Here is a 19,710-nt window from a genome sequence, read left to right as displayed (position 1 = left end):
TCATGGCTTGGAAGCATCGTGGGACTTTTTAGCTCGATGTACATTTTCCGTTCAGAAAGGCATACCCTTAGGACTTCCACACAAAACGCAGCGCAACACTCCCTCCGGTGCGCCAAAGTAGAATGGTCGAAACGAACTATCTCTTCGATTCGTTGTCAAGCTACACTTGTTTCCTCTTGGAGCGAAGGTGATTGTGTGCCGTGGCTGTCTGAAGGATGCGCTAATCGGAATGCGAAATCAATGGCACTTCGTCGTAACGTTTGAATTGCTAGGCTAAACGAAGTTCGCCTTACAAGATGTTTACACTGTGACGAGGCAAAAATTAGATCTCCCTTTTTTAAAACATACCTTCGCCTGAACATGCTTTCCTTAAACGCATTGTCAGTTACAGTTTAATGAAGCAACACTGTGTGTTTTGCTACGTCGCTTAGTGAAAATATATCAAGAAAATCCTGGTATACGTTGTGGCAACAGCGAAGCACGTTGAGGTAAGGGGTCCCTTTAACGTAACAGAAAAAGGGTTGCTTCAAAGACAGTTAGTTTGTCCGTGTTTCAAGAGTATTACTCCATCAGTAGCGCTTAACCTAAGCTATCTGACCTGAACGTTCGTAGTCCAATATCATATTGTTAAGCTGATACCATTTTTGTCTTTGTCTTGTTGGTTGACCTTAAGCTTTGTCTGGCATTTCTTTGTTACCCTCCAAGTTACGTCCATGTAGTATAGCACAGAAGAATGCACTGCCATTAAATAATCGGATCTCGGCGGCCCTCGAAAGGCAACGACCCAGCGAAACTGGAGGGAGGCTGCCACCCCAAAGAAGGGGCAGGCGCGGTCGACCAAAGGGAATAGTGCGGTCGCAGCCGAAGTAGAGGCGCCACACGCCGCGAAGATGTCATGGCCGCGTCATGGTAACGCCTCCCTAACAGGGGAAGGCTAACCGTTCTGCAGGCGTTCACAACAAAGTTTCGTCACTCACTCACTCAGGAATATCTGCAGACTACCATTACTACTCCCTTCCCACCTAGAGCATGCGCTCCTTTCAATAAAGTTTAGGATGACGTTGGAATATGATGACTCTAACAAGAGGCGGACTTAAAATTGTATAGTCTTATCAGAAGAAGCCAACAAAAAATGACAAGTTGTTCTTAAATAAAATAAAGAACTGATAGATAAATGGATATGAAAGGAGGATGTAAAAGGTAGGATACGAACCCACCTCTTCGCATTACGCATATGATGGTCTTACCAACTAATCTACCGCGGAGCCATTTTTTTGATCCACTTACTGGGCAAAATATGTTAACTACGAGGACATCCCGTCAACACTGACGGTCTTGGCGGGGGATGTGTAATATTCTTTATACGGCAGGCGTCACGTCTTTGTGAACTTTTCGGGTGAAGGCAACTGGCCAGTGCGCCGACACATGCTGCCTGAAGGCATCGAAGCTGCCGGACTCGAGATCGTCACTATGAAATGACCCAGAAGAAAGTAAATCGAGGCGCCCAATTTTTATTAGTCTCACATGGGACTGAGACGATATCCTCCGCCACTTTGGAAACCAGGCAGACCACAGGCGTTAACACTGAGGTTAGTGCAGCTGGGGGCATACCCTAACCCCACACTGTTGCACAGAACCTATCCAGAGATAATGTCGACCAGCACTTGCGAGCTATGCTCAGATGTGGCTCAGTTGGAACACATCCTCTGACGGTGCCCCAGCGTTACGCGACCGTATTTCGTATTCGTGGTACAGTGTCGGTGGCTGATGAATGCATGGACCAAAGCTTCCGTAATGTATGTTCCCTCTTTACCTTCAAGAATAAAACAAAAAATGATGCACATATCCACAGGGCGAAGTGTTTCAACTTACAGTGCCCAATTTCATTAGGTTTGTAATTTTTTTATTGATAATAATGCCCTGGAGATCTGAAAAATCAAAGAGCTCAGTGCATTATTGGGACCAACTTGTCCTTTCCAACAGTCTAAAATCAGTGCGAAGTAGTTGTCTGCGAAGACTTACTTGCAAAGCCACTGTTGTGTGTGGTTTCAGGTCTGAGCAGACTTCCATAACAAATGCTCAAATATTGCATGACTGCTTAAGCTGTGCACTTGGTTTTACAATGGCAATAAGAAGCAGCACCGTAACTTTAAAGAATTAATACACGATGTCCCATGAAGTACTCGTTGTAAATCTCACGGTGATGCGTTCTTTGACGAGTTGTCGCATGACTCCTTTGCAGCCCGTCAACGTTACCACTTCGCCAAAAAAAGCGTAGGTTTCCAGCTACAGCAGGGAGATAAAGCCGCTTAAGGAGTCGCTAGAAAGAGCCACTAAAGAAACGCATGAATAAGGCCAAGGTGATGCCAGAAGAAACGCTGAGTAATAGCGGTCTCAACAAGAACGCGCGTACGTCAATCGCTACAATGGTGACCTTATTCCATGGGTTTCTCGCGCATTAGGCACAAAGGAAATTAAAAAGAATATGACAATGGATAGTGGTGGCTATTTTTCTTTAATATCATGCTATTACTTATACTGTTAGATGGCAAAATAAATACGCTATCTAACATGATTGCTGTTTTGGAAATACAATGCATTCAAGGTAGCGTTTCCCTAAATCACAAATCTCACAATTCAATTTGGCCCACTGGTACTATCTCCATAAAGAAACATATATATGGCTTACAAATGGCACCAACAGGAAGCTTAAACTAACGAAATCTTTACAGAACTACATAATTGAATTAAGATGTTCTATAACCTGAAGACACCTGAAGACATTAACGAGAAGGAGGCAGAGGCGCAGGCATTTTGTTAGTTGCAACCATACAAAGGGTTACAGATGATGTAGCCGAAGTGAGCATTGGGGCAATATTTTGTTCTTTTACTTGACGAGTACACATAAGAAGGGGTGAAAATTCAAAGTGGGCGGAAAGGAACAACTCACCACCGACCAGAACCTAGGCCACACTCTGCACGACGGACTTAAAACACACTGCTTTGCTATTTATATTAACCTAAACTATTCTAGCTAGGGGTGCGAAAATATTGGACGTGCAGAATGCCAATCGAATAGTCGCTCCTAGTTTATTCGTATTCAATTAGAGGATTCACTTTTTGAAACTGTTGAATGTTTATCTTTTTTATGTTTAATGGATGATGACTCTTAGGGGAAAGTCTGGAGGCATCGACAATAGTGCCGGTCACGGCTGCTTCCAATGGAATCAGATGTAGGAGAACTGTGGTTGCTGCGCAGGGCGCATCTGTGTTTGAACAAACGCACGGGGCATATTACTTGCGCTTAATAGTTTTCAGTTATTAAATTAAGGATCGCTCTCCTATAGGCAGCCTATATCCGAATAGGTTGTCTCGATCAAATATTAGGCCGCAATCTCAACGTTTGGTAGCTTTTAAGCAATGCGGTTCTTTAGTAGTAGGATAATGTTCATCAAAAACCCTCGACTTCAAATGCGTCTGGTGACGTACTGTTTGCTTGTCACGTTATTGTCGTTGTGCTTAAGATTACCGAACGCAGCCTTTTCTCATTTATGGTGCACTTGCATTCGTGGTGCAAGAACTAGGAAAATGTTGTTGCGAATAGGAAGATGAGCAGCAATAGTTACAGAAAGGGGATTTTGAAAGAACGACGAGAATGCGATAAACATTTCTGGACGCCTACTGCCTGATTAACGCTAATGCAACAGAAAAATCATGCGCCTCCAACAGAGTTGCGCCAAGTACTTCATCTACGACTTATGACATTCGGCTCTTGAGAGGTAGACTGCGCAATGAGCATTCGTCAGTGCGCAATAAATATAAACTACGCAGCTCATAATATGAAAATGTACTGTAGAACATAACAAGAAACCTTCTTAGATTAGGTGAGTATTTCCAAAAAAAAAATCATGGCAACATGGAGACCCTTCATACGTCGTCTGCAAGGTCTCATTCCTGTGCGGGTAGCTCTATGGGATTTCGAGCAAACATGACCGTCCCGCTATCATCATGGCGCAGCAGAGAAAAAAAAACTCCTCTAATACCCTCCAACCACATAGCTTCTAAACTCGGCCACTCCGTTCCCCACTCCCTTCCAGTGGACGAAGAACAGTCCAGAGCGAAAGAGTTCCTTGGAAGCATCGTAAAGATGTTTTCAAACAAGCGCGCAGTTTGTCCGAAAGCTTTTTGCGGTATGATCACGCTATTTACAGTGCAACTGAAGAAAGTGAAGACCGTATACGTCCTGCTCATCTTGTGAGCGAGAGCACACTACGCTGTCCCAATCTATAATATAACGAACTAGCCTTCAGCGTGCAAGAATAATTTCTGCATTGAAATGGCATGTTCATTCATTTTGTCACCGTATTCCAGAATAAAAGTCGGTGTACGTGCGACAACTATAGTGCAGAGGAGAAACGTTCGGCCTGTTCGCGAATATTGCTTTAGGAATTGTCGCTTTCCACTTCACTTTTCCAAATTGCACAAATGTACCTTTCTAATTCATGGCTGCCTGATGAATGCAATGCGGCGCTCATTCCTATAAAGTCAAACACTATATACCATTCCTATATATAGCCGGTCTACTTTGTTATCAAACATCTAAAGCTGTTAGTGCTATCAATATGGTAGGAAAATATGAGTAGGAAAATGAGTAGCAATATGAGTAGGAAAGTATGCATTTCTTCCTACCTTTCAGTTCACGTGTTCACAGCCTAGCCTTTCTTTTTGCAGGTGATTCTGAGCTTCCCATCCTCTTAGCAAGCGCCCTTGTAGTGTTTATTAAAGGTGTTCACTTGTAGCGCTTTAGTAGTATAGTGAACGGTGCTATCAACTTTACAAGTAACAAGAGATCAACGTCAAGAAAGGTGCTGACAGATGGAATAGCACACTGTGGTGTAAAGTTTACACCAAAGAGATCAATGAGAATGCAGGCAACGCGCAGGCCCTTCCTCGGAACCATTCTACATAAATCATTTTACATCGTTCATTTAATTTCTCGGCATGATAGGTTTCGCACAGTAACTGTCTCTGCGCGACCTTGCGTGAGTTCTCGCCACAAAGAGCCAACGTGCATCGAATGCGCTCAGGTCACAACAATGTATTCCAGTACTACAGCATTAGGTGGCTCGTGCTTTTTCGCATTGGTCATTTTAAAGCTAACATTAGCCACGGCAATTCCTGTATACGTCTGCGCCTTTGTTTAGCGAGACCGCACGAAAAGAGTTCCAGTGTCGATTGCTTGCCCTCTGTGGGATATCCCGGCCACATATTATTGTAACCGTAGTTTTTTTGCTTTTATATTGAACATATACCTCAATCAGACGCACTTGGCATAAATCTGTTGCTGTTTTTCCTGCTGGAATATTATATTCTGTATTCAATCAGCCTCATTAAGGAGTAGCAGCTTGAGTGCTCGTTTTGTAATTGTACAAATAAAATATCGTTCTACGCGTGCAAATAAAAACATGTGCGGGAAACATTTGTTAGGGCACACTAGACGTAGTATAGGCAGCTTCTATAAGCAACAAATGGCCGTGTCAGGGTAGTATGGCAGCCGCAAAGCCTCTCTCTATAGGTGTAAATCATCCAATGGGCTCGTTTCGGCATGCGTGATAGCTAAAAAGGAAAGAAAAAAGAAGTCATTGCGATCGTGCTGTAGCTTGGTGACGACGTTCTTAAATTTTGAGGAATTCTGCAAACGTCGACGGCCAGGGATATTTATGGACGCTGCAACGAAATTAAGAGCTGGCTTGATGGGAAAAGTGTCAAGGAAGGACGCGCAACACAGCATTCCCGTGGCTTACGTCGGAACCGCATTTACCCTGGGATGTTTTACCTTCGTGTTCTTATCTTCAGTGACGGTCAGCATTCACTGTCCCAGGCGAGGTTTCTTGTCACAGCTGACTGCTCTTGCTTCAATTACAGCTGCAACGTTTAAAGTAAATCGCTTTGGAAAGAGTGTTTATATTTAGGAACTGGATTGTGTTGCGCTAGAAGTGAGAAATGAAAAAAATGTTTTCCAGCACCTGTCACTTAGTATATAAAACGGTAGGTTTGATCGTTAGGCAGTGTAGACGACGCCTGAAGTATGATATACCCAGCTTGAAACCTTGAATGACTTTTCGTTCAGGAATTCTTTAATTCGGATGTACTTTAAGCAAGTAAGAATGCGTGCAGCTCAAATGCTCGAAGTGACTTTGCTGTGAAATGAAGTAGTGAATTTCACGATAGTCGTGTGGATTACACACTCTATAAATTGAAAACAAAGCGTTTTTAAAAATCCATATATCTTATTATGCGTTTATTAGGTGGTATAAGTATTCAAGTGAAACTTAATCTTCCAACATCAGAAACTAAGTACGAGATACTTTAATACTGTCAACTATTCTAAGGTAATAAATACATTCCTGGTAGGCTCAGGGTTAAAGAGAGTCGGGATGCATTGCATTAATCTGCTCTCAAACAATGACGTTTCATTTGACAAAACTGTGCTATAATGACTGCGCGAATTTCATTTGCGTGCATTGTTATGTTTTACACCAGCAACACATCTATGAACATTTGAACATTAGGCAACTCTTTATTTCTGTAATTTGCTGGAATGAATTTAGATTTGCTACAAGAGCTCCACCGGACAAGTTTCCCAGCAGATTAGTAAGGTGTATTGACTGCACCTGCCCCTGCCGCTTCAATTATTTGGTACTGAAGTATACTTAAATGCTAGTTTCAATGGCAATATGTCATCAAAATAATTTTCGAATTATGCCCACCGACTGAGCCTGCTTTTCATAAAATGCAGGCTTAGAGCTATATCAATCTTCAGGGATTAAGGCATTGAACTGCTGTCAAAGGGCGGTGCATTACAATGACCTTCTTAAAAATAACCCATGCGGCAGTGCTCGCCAATGTGAAATTTCTTGGTAAACATTGTCCGTGACACATCGATTTTACAGAAAGTGCTAATGCTAACTAGCTTCTGTGCTCAGAGTGACGGCCACCTCACTATATTGTACGCCAGGGTACGAAAACTGGCCCTAATATGTACGTTGTTTTAAACCAAGAACACCAGGCTTGCTTTCCTTACTCAAGACTTCTAAATTACGAGAAACCGCTAGATGTCTGATGTAGTGCTAACATATGGTTTCTGTGGTTTTTAGCTAAACTGGTTAATCTCCCTGCCTTTCCTTATCCACTTTTTGCTTCCTTCCTTACGGATTTTATTGAGGTGAGCTTTGCTTTCCTTTTTTCGCTGGTAATCAGCCATTTTTTGCAATATAAGCCCAAGAAGACATTATTTGTCCCCCTTGCAGATATTTCGAGGTCTGATGCCACCGAGAAATACACCTTTGAAAGCGCATACCACCTCCAGATTGTAATTTGGTGCCATTGTTTAATGTCCATTTATTATTGACGTCTCCGTAGATGATGAAACCTGAAAACCTTTGAACACAATATTCTGTTTGCCTAACAATATGTTCTCTCATTCGTACGGCCGCATATCTAATACGGTTGTTTCTTTCCAGGTTTCAGGGAAAAACATGAGTGACCCAGGTAGGTTTTGGCTTACAAACATTTATATTATGCGTAATTTACAAATGTGTCTACCGATGATGTAGCTTCCTGTGTCCTTATTTTTAGTGCAAAAACTTACATGGCTCGGTGGATCTAAGGTGCGCAGCGTAGACCTCAGTTGTACTTCATTAAGCATTACAAAATGTAGGTGTATATATAAAATCCTTTACTAGTTTTATATCACCGGGCACACTTTGGCTATACGTAAGGAAGAGTATTTTCGCAAGTAAAATTGGCTTAAGATATTCACTCTCTCATTTACAGCCGCAATTGTAAGAGATATTTATGCTTCTCACTGTTGCTTGCCGTAGTTGATGGTTGCTGTAGATGCTGAGAAAATATGACAGCGATCGTGTGTCACAATAAAAATGCAATATGAATCTTGTAGACCGCAGAAAATAATATAACTTATAATCATCAAAAAACGTGAACCTTTTTTCCCCTAATGCTCGGAATAGAGAGCATCCAATTCGACATTGCTTGTGGGATGAATGCCATGTGCTACATCTCGCGAGGCAATTAGGAGCAACAGGAAGACAAGTCTCTTAATCCCATGAGAATCATAGCCGAGACGACTACTGCGGCCATGCTTGTGAGAAATGCATCGCAGAAAGGGGTTACTCATGGGCATCCTCCATACCTTGTTTACGAAAGCATAAAGGCTTCCTTCAAAAAATGCTAGAACTTCAAGACAATCAAGTAAGACGTCGAACTACACATTTCGCATAGTCCCCACTACAACAATAAAGTCCATGAGGCCCTGTACTGTGCGCAGAATAAGAATAAGCTGGGGAGCGTTTCGCAGGCATTCTCAAATCATGAACAGCAGGTTGCCATTATCCCTCAAGAGAAAAGTATATAACAGCTGTGTCTTACCAGTACTCACGTACGGGGCAGAAACCTGGAGGCTTACGAAAAGGCTTCTACTTAAATTGAGGACGACGCAATGAGCTATGGAAACAAGAATGATAGGTGTAACATTAAGGCATAAGAAAAGGGCAGATTGGGTGAGGGAACCAACGCGAGTTAATGACATCTTAGTTGAAATCAAGAAAAGGAAATGGGCATGCCCAGGACATGTAATGAGGCAGAAAGATAATGGTCATTAAGGGTTACTTACTGGATTCCAAGGGAGGGGAAGCGTAGCAAGGGATGGCAGAAAGTTAGGTGGGCGGATGCGATTAAGAAGTTTTCAGGGACAACATGGAAACAATTAGTACATGACCGGGGTAGTTGGATAAGTATGGGAGAGGCCTTTGCCCTGCAGTGGGCGTATCCAGGCTGACGATGACGATGACTGTGCACCCAACGTTCTGCAATATTTTGGGCAGCGCTGTGGTGTTAAAACAATGCTACATAGGTAGATTCATAAAAGAGTACATCCTCTAATTCGATACGTCAGAGGAAAATTGTACAATATGGTTATGAGGAAATGTTACTAATGGCCTATTCGACTGTTAGTCTCAGCGCGCTCTCGTGGTGCTACGACAGCCATGAAATGCAACTTTAAAACTCCATTCCGCTAATAACTGGATATACTTACGATAGTAATGGGTCAGCATCGTCAATGGAGCTCACTTATGCTTCCAACGAAGCTTAATTTGTGTTTGTGTAACAACTGCAGCGTTTCAGGAACAGTCATAGACGATCAATGGTATGTGCAATCAGCTACTGTGACAACTGCCAAACAAACTTGTTTTTTTTGTAGCGGCTTAGCAGGGTGGATTTTCGGCAAGCTGTGATGCTTTAAACAACGATTTTGTCAGCGGTGACGGTAGTTCGAGGGCTGTGGGCCATTGACCGACAACGTGTACAGGTGGTGTAATTCATTAAATGAGTCTCTCAATGACGAAAGACTTGTTCTAACAGTGCAAAAGTACTTGAACCTGTTTATTATTCCGTCCTTTGTTGTTACACCATACCGATAATTCGACCAAAACTACCAGTCCCCTGAGCGTCCACTAACGCGAGCACAATGTACATCCTATTCTATCAACCATGGTTTTCGTAACCATGTACTCTTCATAAACTTGAAAAAGGTAAAAAATATTTCCCGTGTAAGAGAATAAAAACCTGGTCACCTTTATTTCTAGCCTTAGAGGATACCCCCAGAAAAAATAGTGATATGCGCGAGAAAAGTATTTATATTAATTATGTTTTCTTGGTTTGCTAAACTACATACAATAAAACACTCGATACGGCGTATCAATAGGGCTATATGTAACTTGTTGCCTATTTATGAAATTCATCATAACGAAAATGATACACTGCGATTTGTGGAGCTCAAGATATGGCAGTCGAAAAATTTTGAACAGATGCAACTATTAGCCATTCATTTCAAATCATCTTTTAGGACTTACGTTACGGCAAGTGTTCGTCACTTCTCACTACGAAAAGCCGTTGTGATCTAGAAAACGCAGCAGCATGTGCCCATCTATTCGTAAAGTTCAGCACAATCGCAGCCGGCCCTGGAGTGCTGGTGTCACAAAGTACGCCCTCGGACCCTGTAGGCGTCAAAGGGAAATCAGTGCAATCCACACTGATCCCCAGGGTGATGCACGGAAGTACCTTGGCCATCCCTTAGCCGACTGTGCATAAATGGCTCCAGTGCGTGGGAGACAGCAACTAAGGAAGAGCCATGAAGTAGCCGTGCACTATTTGATATCACCATACTATTATATACTGAACGCGCAAAAGTGTAAAGCGGGCTCCACAGAAACTTGACCACACATTTCGCTCCGCAGGGGTTAATATAGAATAACGGGAGTTTGATGTAGGGCGAATGACAGTGCTCACATTTCTTACCGGTCAAATCATGTTTGTATTTGCATCCTATTGCATTTGAATTATAACCTTCATTAGTTGTGTTTCTATTTTCTACAGTCCTTTCTTCTTTCTGTATCTTTTTTGCACGTCTGTTTCCAGCTACTTGCAAATTTTTCTATTACTTTAATTTATTTTCAGTAGACTGCCTACTCCTACCTAATGGCGGCATTCTTACTGAGAGCAGTTTTCAAAGATAGCAGCACAGTAAAGGGGGAGTAATGCGTCTTTAGGCTACAGCTGAGTTGCGGGTTAAACGTTCATTCTCCCGATTCCTAGCTCGCTGAATTAGCCACCTGAAAATAGTGCCTCCTTCATTACAGTTTATTGTAAAAGTTGTTTTAAAGGGTTCCTGCTTAACTACTAAGCTCCTCTCCGACACACGAGGGCTCGCCACCTTTCTGTGAATGCACGTAGGGGGGTGATTAAGATGCACAAAAGGAGCGAGGTAGAGAAGAAAGGCGACGCCAAAAACTCGTTTGAGTCTTTCCATCACGTCGCGTGTGCACAATGCCCTCTGGAGCTGCCTAGGCGTCCCCGCATCAGCCTCCTGATAGCTGTAATTATCCGTGACCGCCGCCAAAACATTCCAGAAACTGAAGCGCTTACCTTTCTGTTAATGTGGAAGTCCAGGAGGGATCTAGATGGAATGGTAACGAGGAGGTAGGGCGAGGAAGCAGAGAATAGGAAGAACCTGCGCAGTCACAAAATGAGTGAATAAAGGCTCATTCACACCGGCGATCGACAGCCGTCGCGCGACCGGCCGCGAATGGTCGCAAATTGTCGCTTTTCTCAAAAAGCGATAACGCTGGGTCTGTCACTCACTGCTCCATTTTTCAGTCGCGCCACCCATGGTTGCAAAACTGCCAAACCAATAAACCGCGTGCCGAAAGTTATGTGTTTGCGTCCGGCGTCCTCCTGCTTCGCCCCAAATATGAAGTCCGCGCCACCGTGGCAGACTGCAGGCCTGTAATTGGTGACATGCCTCTTGCTGCTGGGGCGGGGCAGTTCAAGCAACGTGTCGAATGTACGTGGTAGCACTTGCAGATCTCTAAACAGTAGCAAGGGAAAGAACAAAAATTCTGCCCTGGTTATCACAATGTGCGAGCTATTAAATACAAATTACTGTCGATAATACATACTCATCATGCGCGTACAGTTCGGGCAGGAGGTGGCTTGCGTGACCGGCCACTTATCGCGAACGGAGGCACGGGCACACCCACTAGCGTCGCTTTTGCCTTCGGAAGTTTCCGCGCTTCCACAGCTGACACCGTACAAGAGCGCATCGGCACAGTGACGACGTCTTCCACTGCGATCGAATCAAAATTTACGGCTGCTGCCAGAATGCGAAACAGGTTAAGTGCGCGGGAACAGCGTAGATGCCAAGAGTTCTCGCTGAGAACGATAATCTGCGGGATTGCGACTTGCGCGTCACGCTCATCCGGGCTTGCCGGTGTCAGCATCAGTCGCCTCCAGCCGCTTTTGGGGACACCAGTCGCAAATGGTCCCGCGACCTCCTCAAGCTGCCGGTGTGATCGAGCCTTAACCGCGTTGCCACCCTTCCCTCCCAGTTCACATATACCGGGGAGAGGGCGAGACAGGGGCATTGCGCACAATGACGCACAACAACGCCTCAAGCAAACACGTCTCTCCGTCAGTTCGGTGTACTACGCAAACGGCAATAGTGCACGCAAGATAACGATTAACATGAACTCACCACTCTCGTATTGGACTAAACGCTGAAGAAATTAAACATTCGCCTACAACCGCTGATTATCCTCAATAAAGCCAAACAGCAGAAAAGCTTCGTTTCCATTAATTCACACAGTTCTTGGGATCCGCATAACTTATTTTCATTTCGTAACCAATAAACTTAGACCACTGTGGTAGAAAACCAAATCCGCGACTTCACCAGCGCAGACAGTCGTATCCACAGAACCACCGTCGCGACGGATTTCTAATAAAGTTTGTACAAATCGGAAAATTTCCAGACTGCTGTTCGAACAGCATAGTATAGAAGCAAAATAACTTAGAAATCGCCGCATGGCTTCTGTTTCTTGCAGAATGTGGCCGATCAACGCCAGCGTCAAGAATAGTCATGGGCAGAGCAATTCCAAGAACGCGTCTGCCATGGATTGTAAGCACGAGTCTCTGTTATATCTAAATGTCCTTCTTTTTCTTTTGGCGGGAGGGATACGTAAGGGATGCCCATATGTCATCGCAGGGTATATCCTCGTCTACTCGTATGTAGTCGTCGTGCACTGAATGCAGTTAACTGTTGTCCTAGTATTCATTTCCTCTTCTTTCACTTGGAGAAGGAGCCATCGCTTTGAAATATACAGTGAGAGCTAATTATTCTCTTTATACCTCGCAGAGTGATCTCTGAGTGACGCATCCCGAGCAGAGGCTTTTGAAAAGCTAACATTACTTACTTCCATGACCAAACAACATCATCCATCTAATTTATACTCCTTGCTTCCTTAATGATACACCTTGCATTAATCGTTTCACTGCTAGATGCGTTGTGGTTATCGTCTTCCTAACTTTCTTTCTTGCACTGCACGCTTTAAACCCCCAGCTTAATCCGGGTAAAAACACTGCTCGAATATTCTCCTTTTCATGGCTATCAGTAAGCTGACAAATTTTTTTTGTTCCCGTTGTTCTAAAGGTGTATATCGAAAGCACACGATACCTTACCCCAACGACAAGGACGAAGCAAGTTTGCGGCGGCAGCTTGATTGCCCACAACTATGTCGTAACCGCAGCGCACTGCGTCGTTGACTCGTGAGTATTTTATTACTATACCGCGTTATACATCCACGAAGCACGAGATCAGAATTGAAAACACGGTCTGAAACGCTAATAGCACTTTCATGCGTAATTGCAGTCTAGCGCCTACGTCCTTTTATATTACGTACTCAATATTTATTTATGTGATTTGAGCTGCGCTCAAATCACATCAATAAGTTTCATGCGTACTTTACCGTCTCACTGGCTGAACGCTGTATTAGGCTTGACCTCTCACAGGGAGAAATCCACATTTTTTGGAAGGGTGAGGAGAGTGTAGCACAACCACGAGGCGGAAAGTGAAGGAGGGTATGGCGAAAGCATTAGAAAAGCTTAGTGCCGCGCAAGACAGACTCTACAGTGACGATGCCTACGACCCGATGCGGCTGCTCGATGGCTATGGGGTTCGACTGCAGAGCACGAGGTCGCGGGACGAAATCCCGGCTATGGGGGCCGCATCATTTCGATGAGCGCGAATTGTGAAAACACATGTGTACTTAGATTTAGGTGCGCGTTAAAGAACCCCAGGTGGTCCAAATTTCCAGAGTCCCCCACTACGGCCTACCTCATAATTAGGTCGCTGTTTTTGCACGTAAGACCCCAATAATTTTGAATCTTTTGAAGATGGCTACGAGATATCGGCGGAGTAGCGCGTGGGAACTGTTCGCCCAAGCGCTGCATGAGCGGAGGTTCGTCTACGGCGAATGCTGTGAATCACCCCTACGCGTCACCCACCGGCTGCTTCTCCTGATCTTCCGATCGGCGAGGTAGTCGCTTCTCCACTTCGCTCCCTCTGGAACCTGCCCCACGAGACAGAATGTTCGCAACGGCCAATATATCTCGAAATGAGGACACGTATAGAGCTGCGCTCAAATTTTGCAGTAGGAAGTACCCAAATTGCCGGAGAATTTTTTTTCAATAACTTATTTGCTGAAGTCATAGTTTCGTACAATTACTCGAGGAAACTGTGGCACTTCTGTCTACGAGAACTAGACGCAAGGCTGCTCAGCCAGATGGGAATGATCAGTGGTAAATGACTTCTTAAATGACTTCTTGACTTTGCAATGTGATCAATTTGGGTAGTGCGATATAAATGTCGAAACATTATTATTTTCCGACGGCAACATACGAACACAGGCCCTCTAGAACAGTAGCCCGACTTTGCAACTGTTACGCCACGGATGCGCGCACAAGCGGAACCACTGCAATTAGCATCGATTATGCGCATATGTACAGTCTTATTAGCTTTTGCATTGAAACTATAAATTGCTTTGAAGTTTAGGCCAATTGAAGCCCAGATAAAGCGTAATAAACAAAGCCACAAGAACATATGAATATCCAACCACGAAGATAAAGCCTGTCCCCGTGTTACCCATCTTGTCCATGGCGGTTGGACGATCGCAGCGCCATGCTTCTCTCTAGTGATTGTAGAAAACAATAAGGCTACACGTAATGCACTGGACGGATTCATAAAGAAATGAAGGAAGCTGAGATAGTTTGATCAAATGGCTCCTTTTTCTGCGGCCCATGAGGTAACGTCCAAGGTATGATAATCCAAGAGTGAATCCAATTAAACTGGATGCATGTGGAGAGATGAGTTGTATCTATCAATACCACTGGATCATTCGTCTGTAGGGAACACCACCAGAGCTCTCGGAGAAGCCGATGCCGAACTTTTGCAAACTCGAGCTTTCCCGCGTAACACTTCTGGAGTCGTAAAGAACTGCCGTCGTCCCTACAGCCACGAGTTCTAGGTGTTTGTTCACTAATGTCATTGCACACTGGGGATGTTTGCGAACCACCTTCGGCTCAACGCAAAATTTATGGCGATATTCTTTTGGCGTGGTATGCACTTTCACTCACCCAGTAGATGCATCCTTTGTGCATGGTAGCACTTCAGAGGCATCTGCGTCAGCAGGCGTTTGCTTTGTTGTGACACAACGTACCCAAGCACATGAGGGTTGGACCCTGCCACATTTAACTTTAATAAAAGAGACCCCACTTGTCACCTCTTTTATACTCTTCAATAGATATAGCAGTTGGCTCTACAGCCATCTTTCCGTATTAAGAATGGAGTGTAATAAAAAACCCCTTTTGAAATGACCATCATCATCATCAGCCTGGTTACGCCCTTTGCAGGGTAAAGGTCTCTCTCATACTTCTTCAACTACCCCGGTCATGTACTGTTATGGCCACTTTCCTGTAACCCTAAACCTGATAAAGCAATACGAATGCCCTCCAAATGTTCGTCGGTGGAAACGTTCTGCCGATTGAGATCATTTCAAAGAATCATGTTATACAACACAAGACTTTACAGTGCATTTAGCATAGACGACGCAGTAGCGTGTTTTAGCGGTTTTCTATTATACGCAGCCGAAAAATGCATCCCGCAGACAAATGGGAACCCATGAAAAGACGAGTTCCCTGGTGGAAGGATGACTGTAGGCATGAGCAAAAGAAACAACAAAGCATGCGAAATTCTTCGTCAATATCTTAATGGGGAAAACCTTATAGCATCGAAATAAATCAAATCTCAGTGAAGGAGGACGCGAAGGCAAGCAAGGAGGGTAAGCTGGGAGAGGTTTCTTTCCGGTATTAAATTGTGCACACAGCAGGTTCAAGTATGAAACGGGCTGAGAAGGCTGAAGGGGGGGCAGCGAATACATCCGTTTCCCTTCGTAAACGAACAAGGAGACAGTCTGAAGGACCAAGCCGACTCTCTTGGTGAGCACTTTGAATGCGGTTCTAGCTCTATGCACTATACCTGGCTTTCCTGAAATACACAGAAACTGAGGAACGGTAGCCACCCAATCGTATATGTAGCCCAAACGAACCTTCTAACCAGCCTTTCTGTATTGCTGAGCTGAAAGCTTCCTTAAATTCATATCAGAGTTCTTCTCCGTGTCCGAAGTGAATTATCTACGAGGAAAAAAAAACACCCTCACTAACAACAAAGACACACAAATCACACTACTCGCACTATTTGATACTCTCTGGGCATCGTCATCCTCATGGAAAGAAGCTATGTTCATTCCTTTGTTAAAAAGGGCAAAGATAACGCCTCAATAACGAGCTATCACCCGAATGCGCTAACAAGTTGCCTATGCAAGGGCTTCGAGGAAAAAATCTACATCGTCGCCTTCTACATTGCCTTGAAACAAACAAAATGCTTGATCCCAACCAATGCAGATTTACAAAAAGCTGGTCAACAACTAACCATGTCGTGCGTGTTGAGGCAAATATTCGTGATGCTTTTGTCCATATACAATTCTTCTTATCCATTTTCCTTGACATGAGAAAGGCCTGTGACACCACGTGGTGCTGCGAAATTCTCCATCACCTGTGACGAATGGGTATCAAAGGGAAGATGCTGAACGTTATTCAGAGTTACCTTACAAAGCGCACTTTCCGCGTAAAAATAGGCAACACACTCTCTCCTTCATTAATACCGAAAACTGGAGTACCCTAGGGAGGCGTCCTCAGCTGCAGCCTTTCCATCGTTAAGATGAACACGCTCCGTTATTCACAACCTGCAGGCATTTTCTATTCTGTTTGTGTACATGACATGCATATAGGTTCTCAATCGCGTAGCCATGCAGTCTGCGAGAGGCAAGTTGAGCTTGGGCTAAGGAAAGTATCCAACTGGCCAGATGAAAATGGGCTTAAAGGGACACTAAAGCGAAACAATAAATCAGTTTAGACTTATGAAGCATTCTTTGAGAACCCTGCAGGCAGTCCTTAAAAAATAGTTTGGTTATTAGATGAGAAAATGAAGGACCAAGTATCAGTATTTGAATTTCGCGCCGAAACCCCAGCGCCGTTACGGCAGCGTGACGTCAGAGATTCCAAAGTATGTTTTCGTCTTTGGGCCGCGTTGGCTGAATAAAGGTTCCAGAAACTTGCCTTGTTTAATATTCGGTTCCTTTAGAACACAATGTAGTCAATCTGTACCGCTATATATAATTAGTAGGCCCTAGAAGATGCCATCAAAATCCAAGACGTCACAGCCCCCAGGTGCGGGAACTTAAGTAGGCGTCACCACCCGTATTTCGTTCTTGCGCTTTTTCTGGCTTGCCAAACGTCTTGTCATTGTAAGTGTGGTGTTTTTGGTGTTGTACAACGGTAATTTACTGATGCAGAAGAAATCATTTTTCACTTTAGTGTCCGTTTAAGATCAACCCGCATAAAAGCTCCCGTGTCGTTTTTGCAAAGAAGAGAGGGCTGCACCCTGACCTAAGATGCCATCAAAATCCAAGACGTCACAGCCCCCAGGTGCGGGAACTTAAGTAGGCGTGACCACCCGTATTTCGTTCTTGCGCTTTTTCTGGCTTGCCAAACGTCTTGTCATTGTAAGAGTGGTGTTTTTGGTGTTGTACAACGGTAATTTACTGATGCAGAAGAAATCATTTTTCACTTTAGTGTCCGTTTAAGATCAACCTGCATAAAAGCTCCCGTGTCGTTTTTGCAAGGAAGAGAGGGCTGCACCCTGACCTCACTATCGAAATTCAAGGGCAGCACATTCCTGTGAACAAAGAACATAAATTCCTAGGTGTCATACCCGATCCGAAACTACGTATCTTACCCCCGCATGAGATATCTCAAGACCAAACGCCTGAAAAAAAAATGAACATACGGAAAGTTCTCTCCCACACCAACTGGGCCAGTGACAGAAGATGTTTACTGAATCCCTATAAGAGTCTTGTATGATCGCACCTAGACTACGGTGCTGTGGTGTATTAATCTGCTACACCAAGTGCCCTGAAAATGCTTGACTCTGTTCATCATTTAGGATTCCGCAGGGCCACAGGAGCTTTCAGAACTATCCCGGTACAAAGTCTCTATTGAGAGTCCAATAAGTGGTCATTCCATCTGCGAAGGTCGTTGTCCAGTGTCATGGATTTCCTAAAAAAACACTCTAATCCTGAACATCCTTGTAACCAAACCGTAAATAATACGACTTGTTCCAAACCTTTCCACAATCGCTCAACGGTGAGAGAGCCTTTCTTGCTGCGCGTGAGAAGCCTCAGCGAAGCAGTGGCTGTCCCAATCTTTGAAAATCTGCAAATGGCTCCAGCCAAGCTATTGCCAGCGTGGCTGTGACAGCTCAAAGATTTCTGGAAGTCTTTTGTAGGTCACGAAAAATTCACCAGAAATACATCTAAAACGCAGTTCCTAGAAATTCGGTCATAGTACTCGTGCCCATAATTCGACACAAGTGCTTCAAAGTCGCATGCCGGCGTTTTTTATGCCGCAGTCAGCACAGCCTTCTCAAAATCAGGCTATCTGCACACGGAAATGAGCATCTTCACAGGGGAGGCCTACGAACTCTTGTCGGCTGCACGACATATCAAGGAAGCAAAGCTACAAAAAGTAATATTATGTACAGTTTCATTGAGCCTCCTGAAAGCTTTCATTTCTCTTCGAAAGAATTAAAACCTTGTGTTTACTGAACTTTATTCAATCATCTGCGCTTTGTACGCATCTCGTCAGCATCTCATATTGTGCCGGGCGCCTCGCCACATAGGCATCGAGTATAGTATGCTTGCCGACCGCGTAGCTGCAACGTTCACTACAAAACCATGTAATTCTTCCTTAGCTGTACTTTTTGTATATATATTTGACGCCCGTCATACGCAAGAAACTAAGGCGAGATTGGCAACTTACGTGGGACACTGAATGACCATCACGTTTTTAAGGCAGACTTATGGAACTGACCACCAACAAGAAAGGCACGACAGACTGAGGTTACTTTATACGGCCTTAGGATACGTCACACCTATTGAACTCAATCCTACTTATTACCGCTACTGATCCTCCTGTCTGCGATTAATGTGGTGAGATGCTTGTTGTGGTTCAGGTCTTTTTAGGGTTTCGAGAAGTAGAAGTTCAACAACAGTACTTTTCCTCAGCATACAGACAACCCGTTCCCATCTACCCCACAATGTTTTTTCTAGCATGGAACCGCTATTGCACAACAAGTTAGTTTGAACGCTTTTACGAGATGTTGGCACATTGCAAGTTATCCCATCTAGGTATAAGTAGCACATGCTCTCAGTAGAGGGTGCTGCAGCAATAGCATCTTAGTAAGCCCATGTCTCCTAGCCCTTATGTTCAATGGCTCACTGGTGAGGTACGAGTGCTACTGTTACTCAATCGTTCAGTACATAATCCCTTGTTAACAGCACTTTCATGTTCATAGCGTACACCCCTAGTCACTGCCATTTTTTAATACCTGTACGTTTTACGCACCTTACGGGGGACTAATTTTAAGCCTCTCCACAAGCAAGATATACATACCATTCACATCATGATTCACAACCCTGACATTTGTCATGTTCTACCTTCGGCACTTCAATTTATTATCTTTGGCTTGGCACACTGTTACCATATCAGACTATTGCGCCAATAAAATTCATACATCATTATCATCTGTGCATAGTAGCTGGAAGTGTTTCAAAAGGAAGCTTTCCTTGCTTCTTCCTTCCACTTTGCGGATACTTTTTTGTCGAGTAGGCGCCTTCGCATACT

General features: G+C 44.0%; 1 protein-coding gene across 4 annotated transcripts in view; it reads left to right on the top strand.

Moving 5' to 3' along the window:
* The window catches only part of LOC135912119 (trypsin-1-like), a 32,584-nt gene that overhangs the window by 626 nt on the left and 12,248 nt on the right, over window positions 1–19,710 (top strand). The window contains exons 1-4 of one of the 4 annotated variants that reach the window (XM_070527752.1): window positions 5,581–5,939; window positions 7,524–7,551; window positions 12,459–12,532; window positions 13,064–13,179. In XM_070527752.1, the coding sequence (XP_070383853.1) occupies window positions 5,721–5,939; window positions 7,524–7,551; window positions 12,459–12,532; window positions 13,064–13,179 (437 nt within the window). In that variant the 5' untranslated portion in view covers window positions 5,581–5,720. Of the gene's footprint in view, window positions 1–5,580; window positions 5,940–7,523; window positions 7,552–12,458; window positions 12,533–13,063; window positions 13,180–19,710 lie in introns of those variants that run through there. The other 3 variants (XM_070527751.1, XM_065444503.2, XM_070527753.1) reach the window with 3 other exon arrangements.

The sequence above is a fragment of the Dermacentor albipictus genome, chromosome 10 (genome assembly GCF_038994185.2).
Source record: "Dermacentor albipictus isolate Rhodes 1998 colony chromosome 10, USDA_Dalb.pri_finalv2, whole genome shotgun sequence".
NCBI classification, from domain to species: domain Eukaryota; kingdom Metazoa; phylum Arthropoda; class Arachnida; order Ixodida; family Ixodidae; genus Dermacentor; species Dermacentor albipictus.
This window is presented reverse-complemented; position numbering and strand designations above follow the sequence as displayed.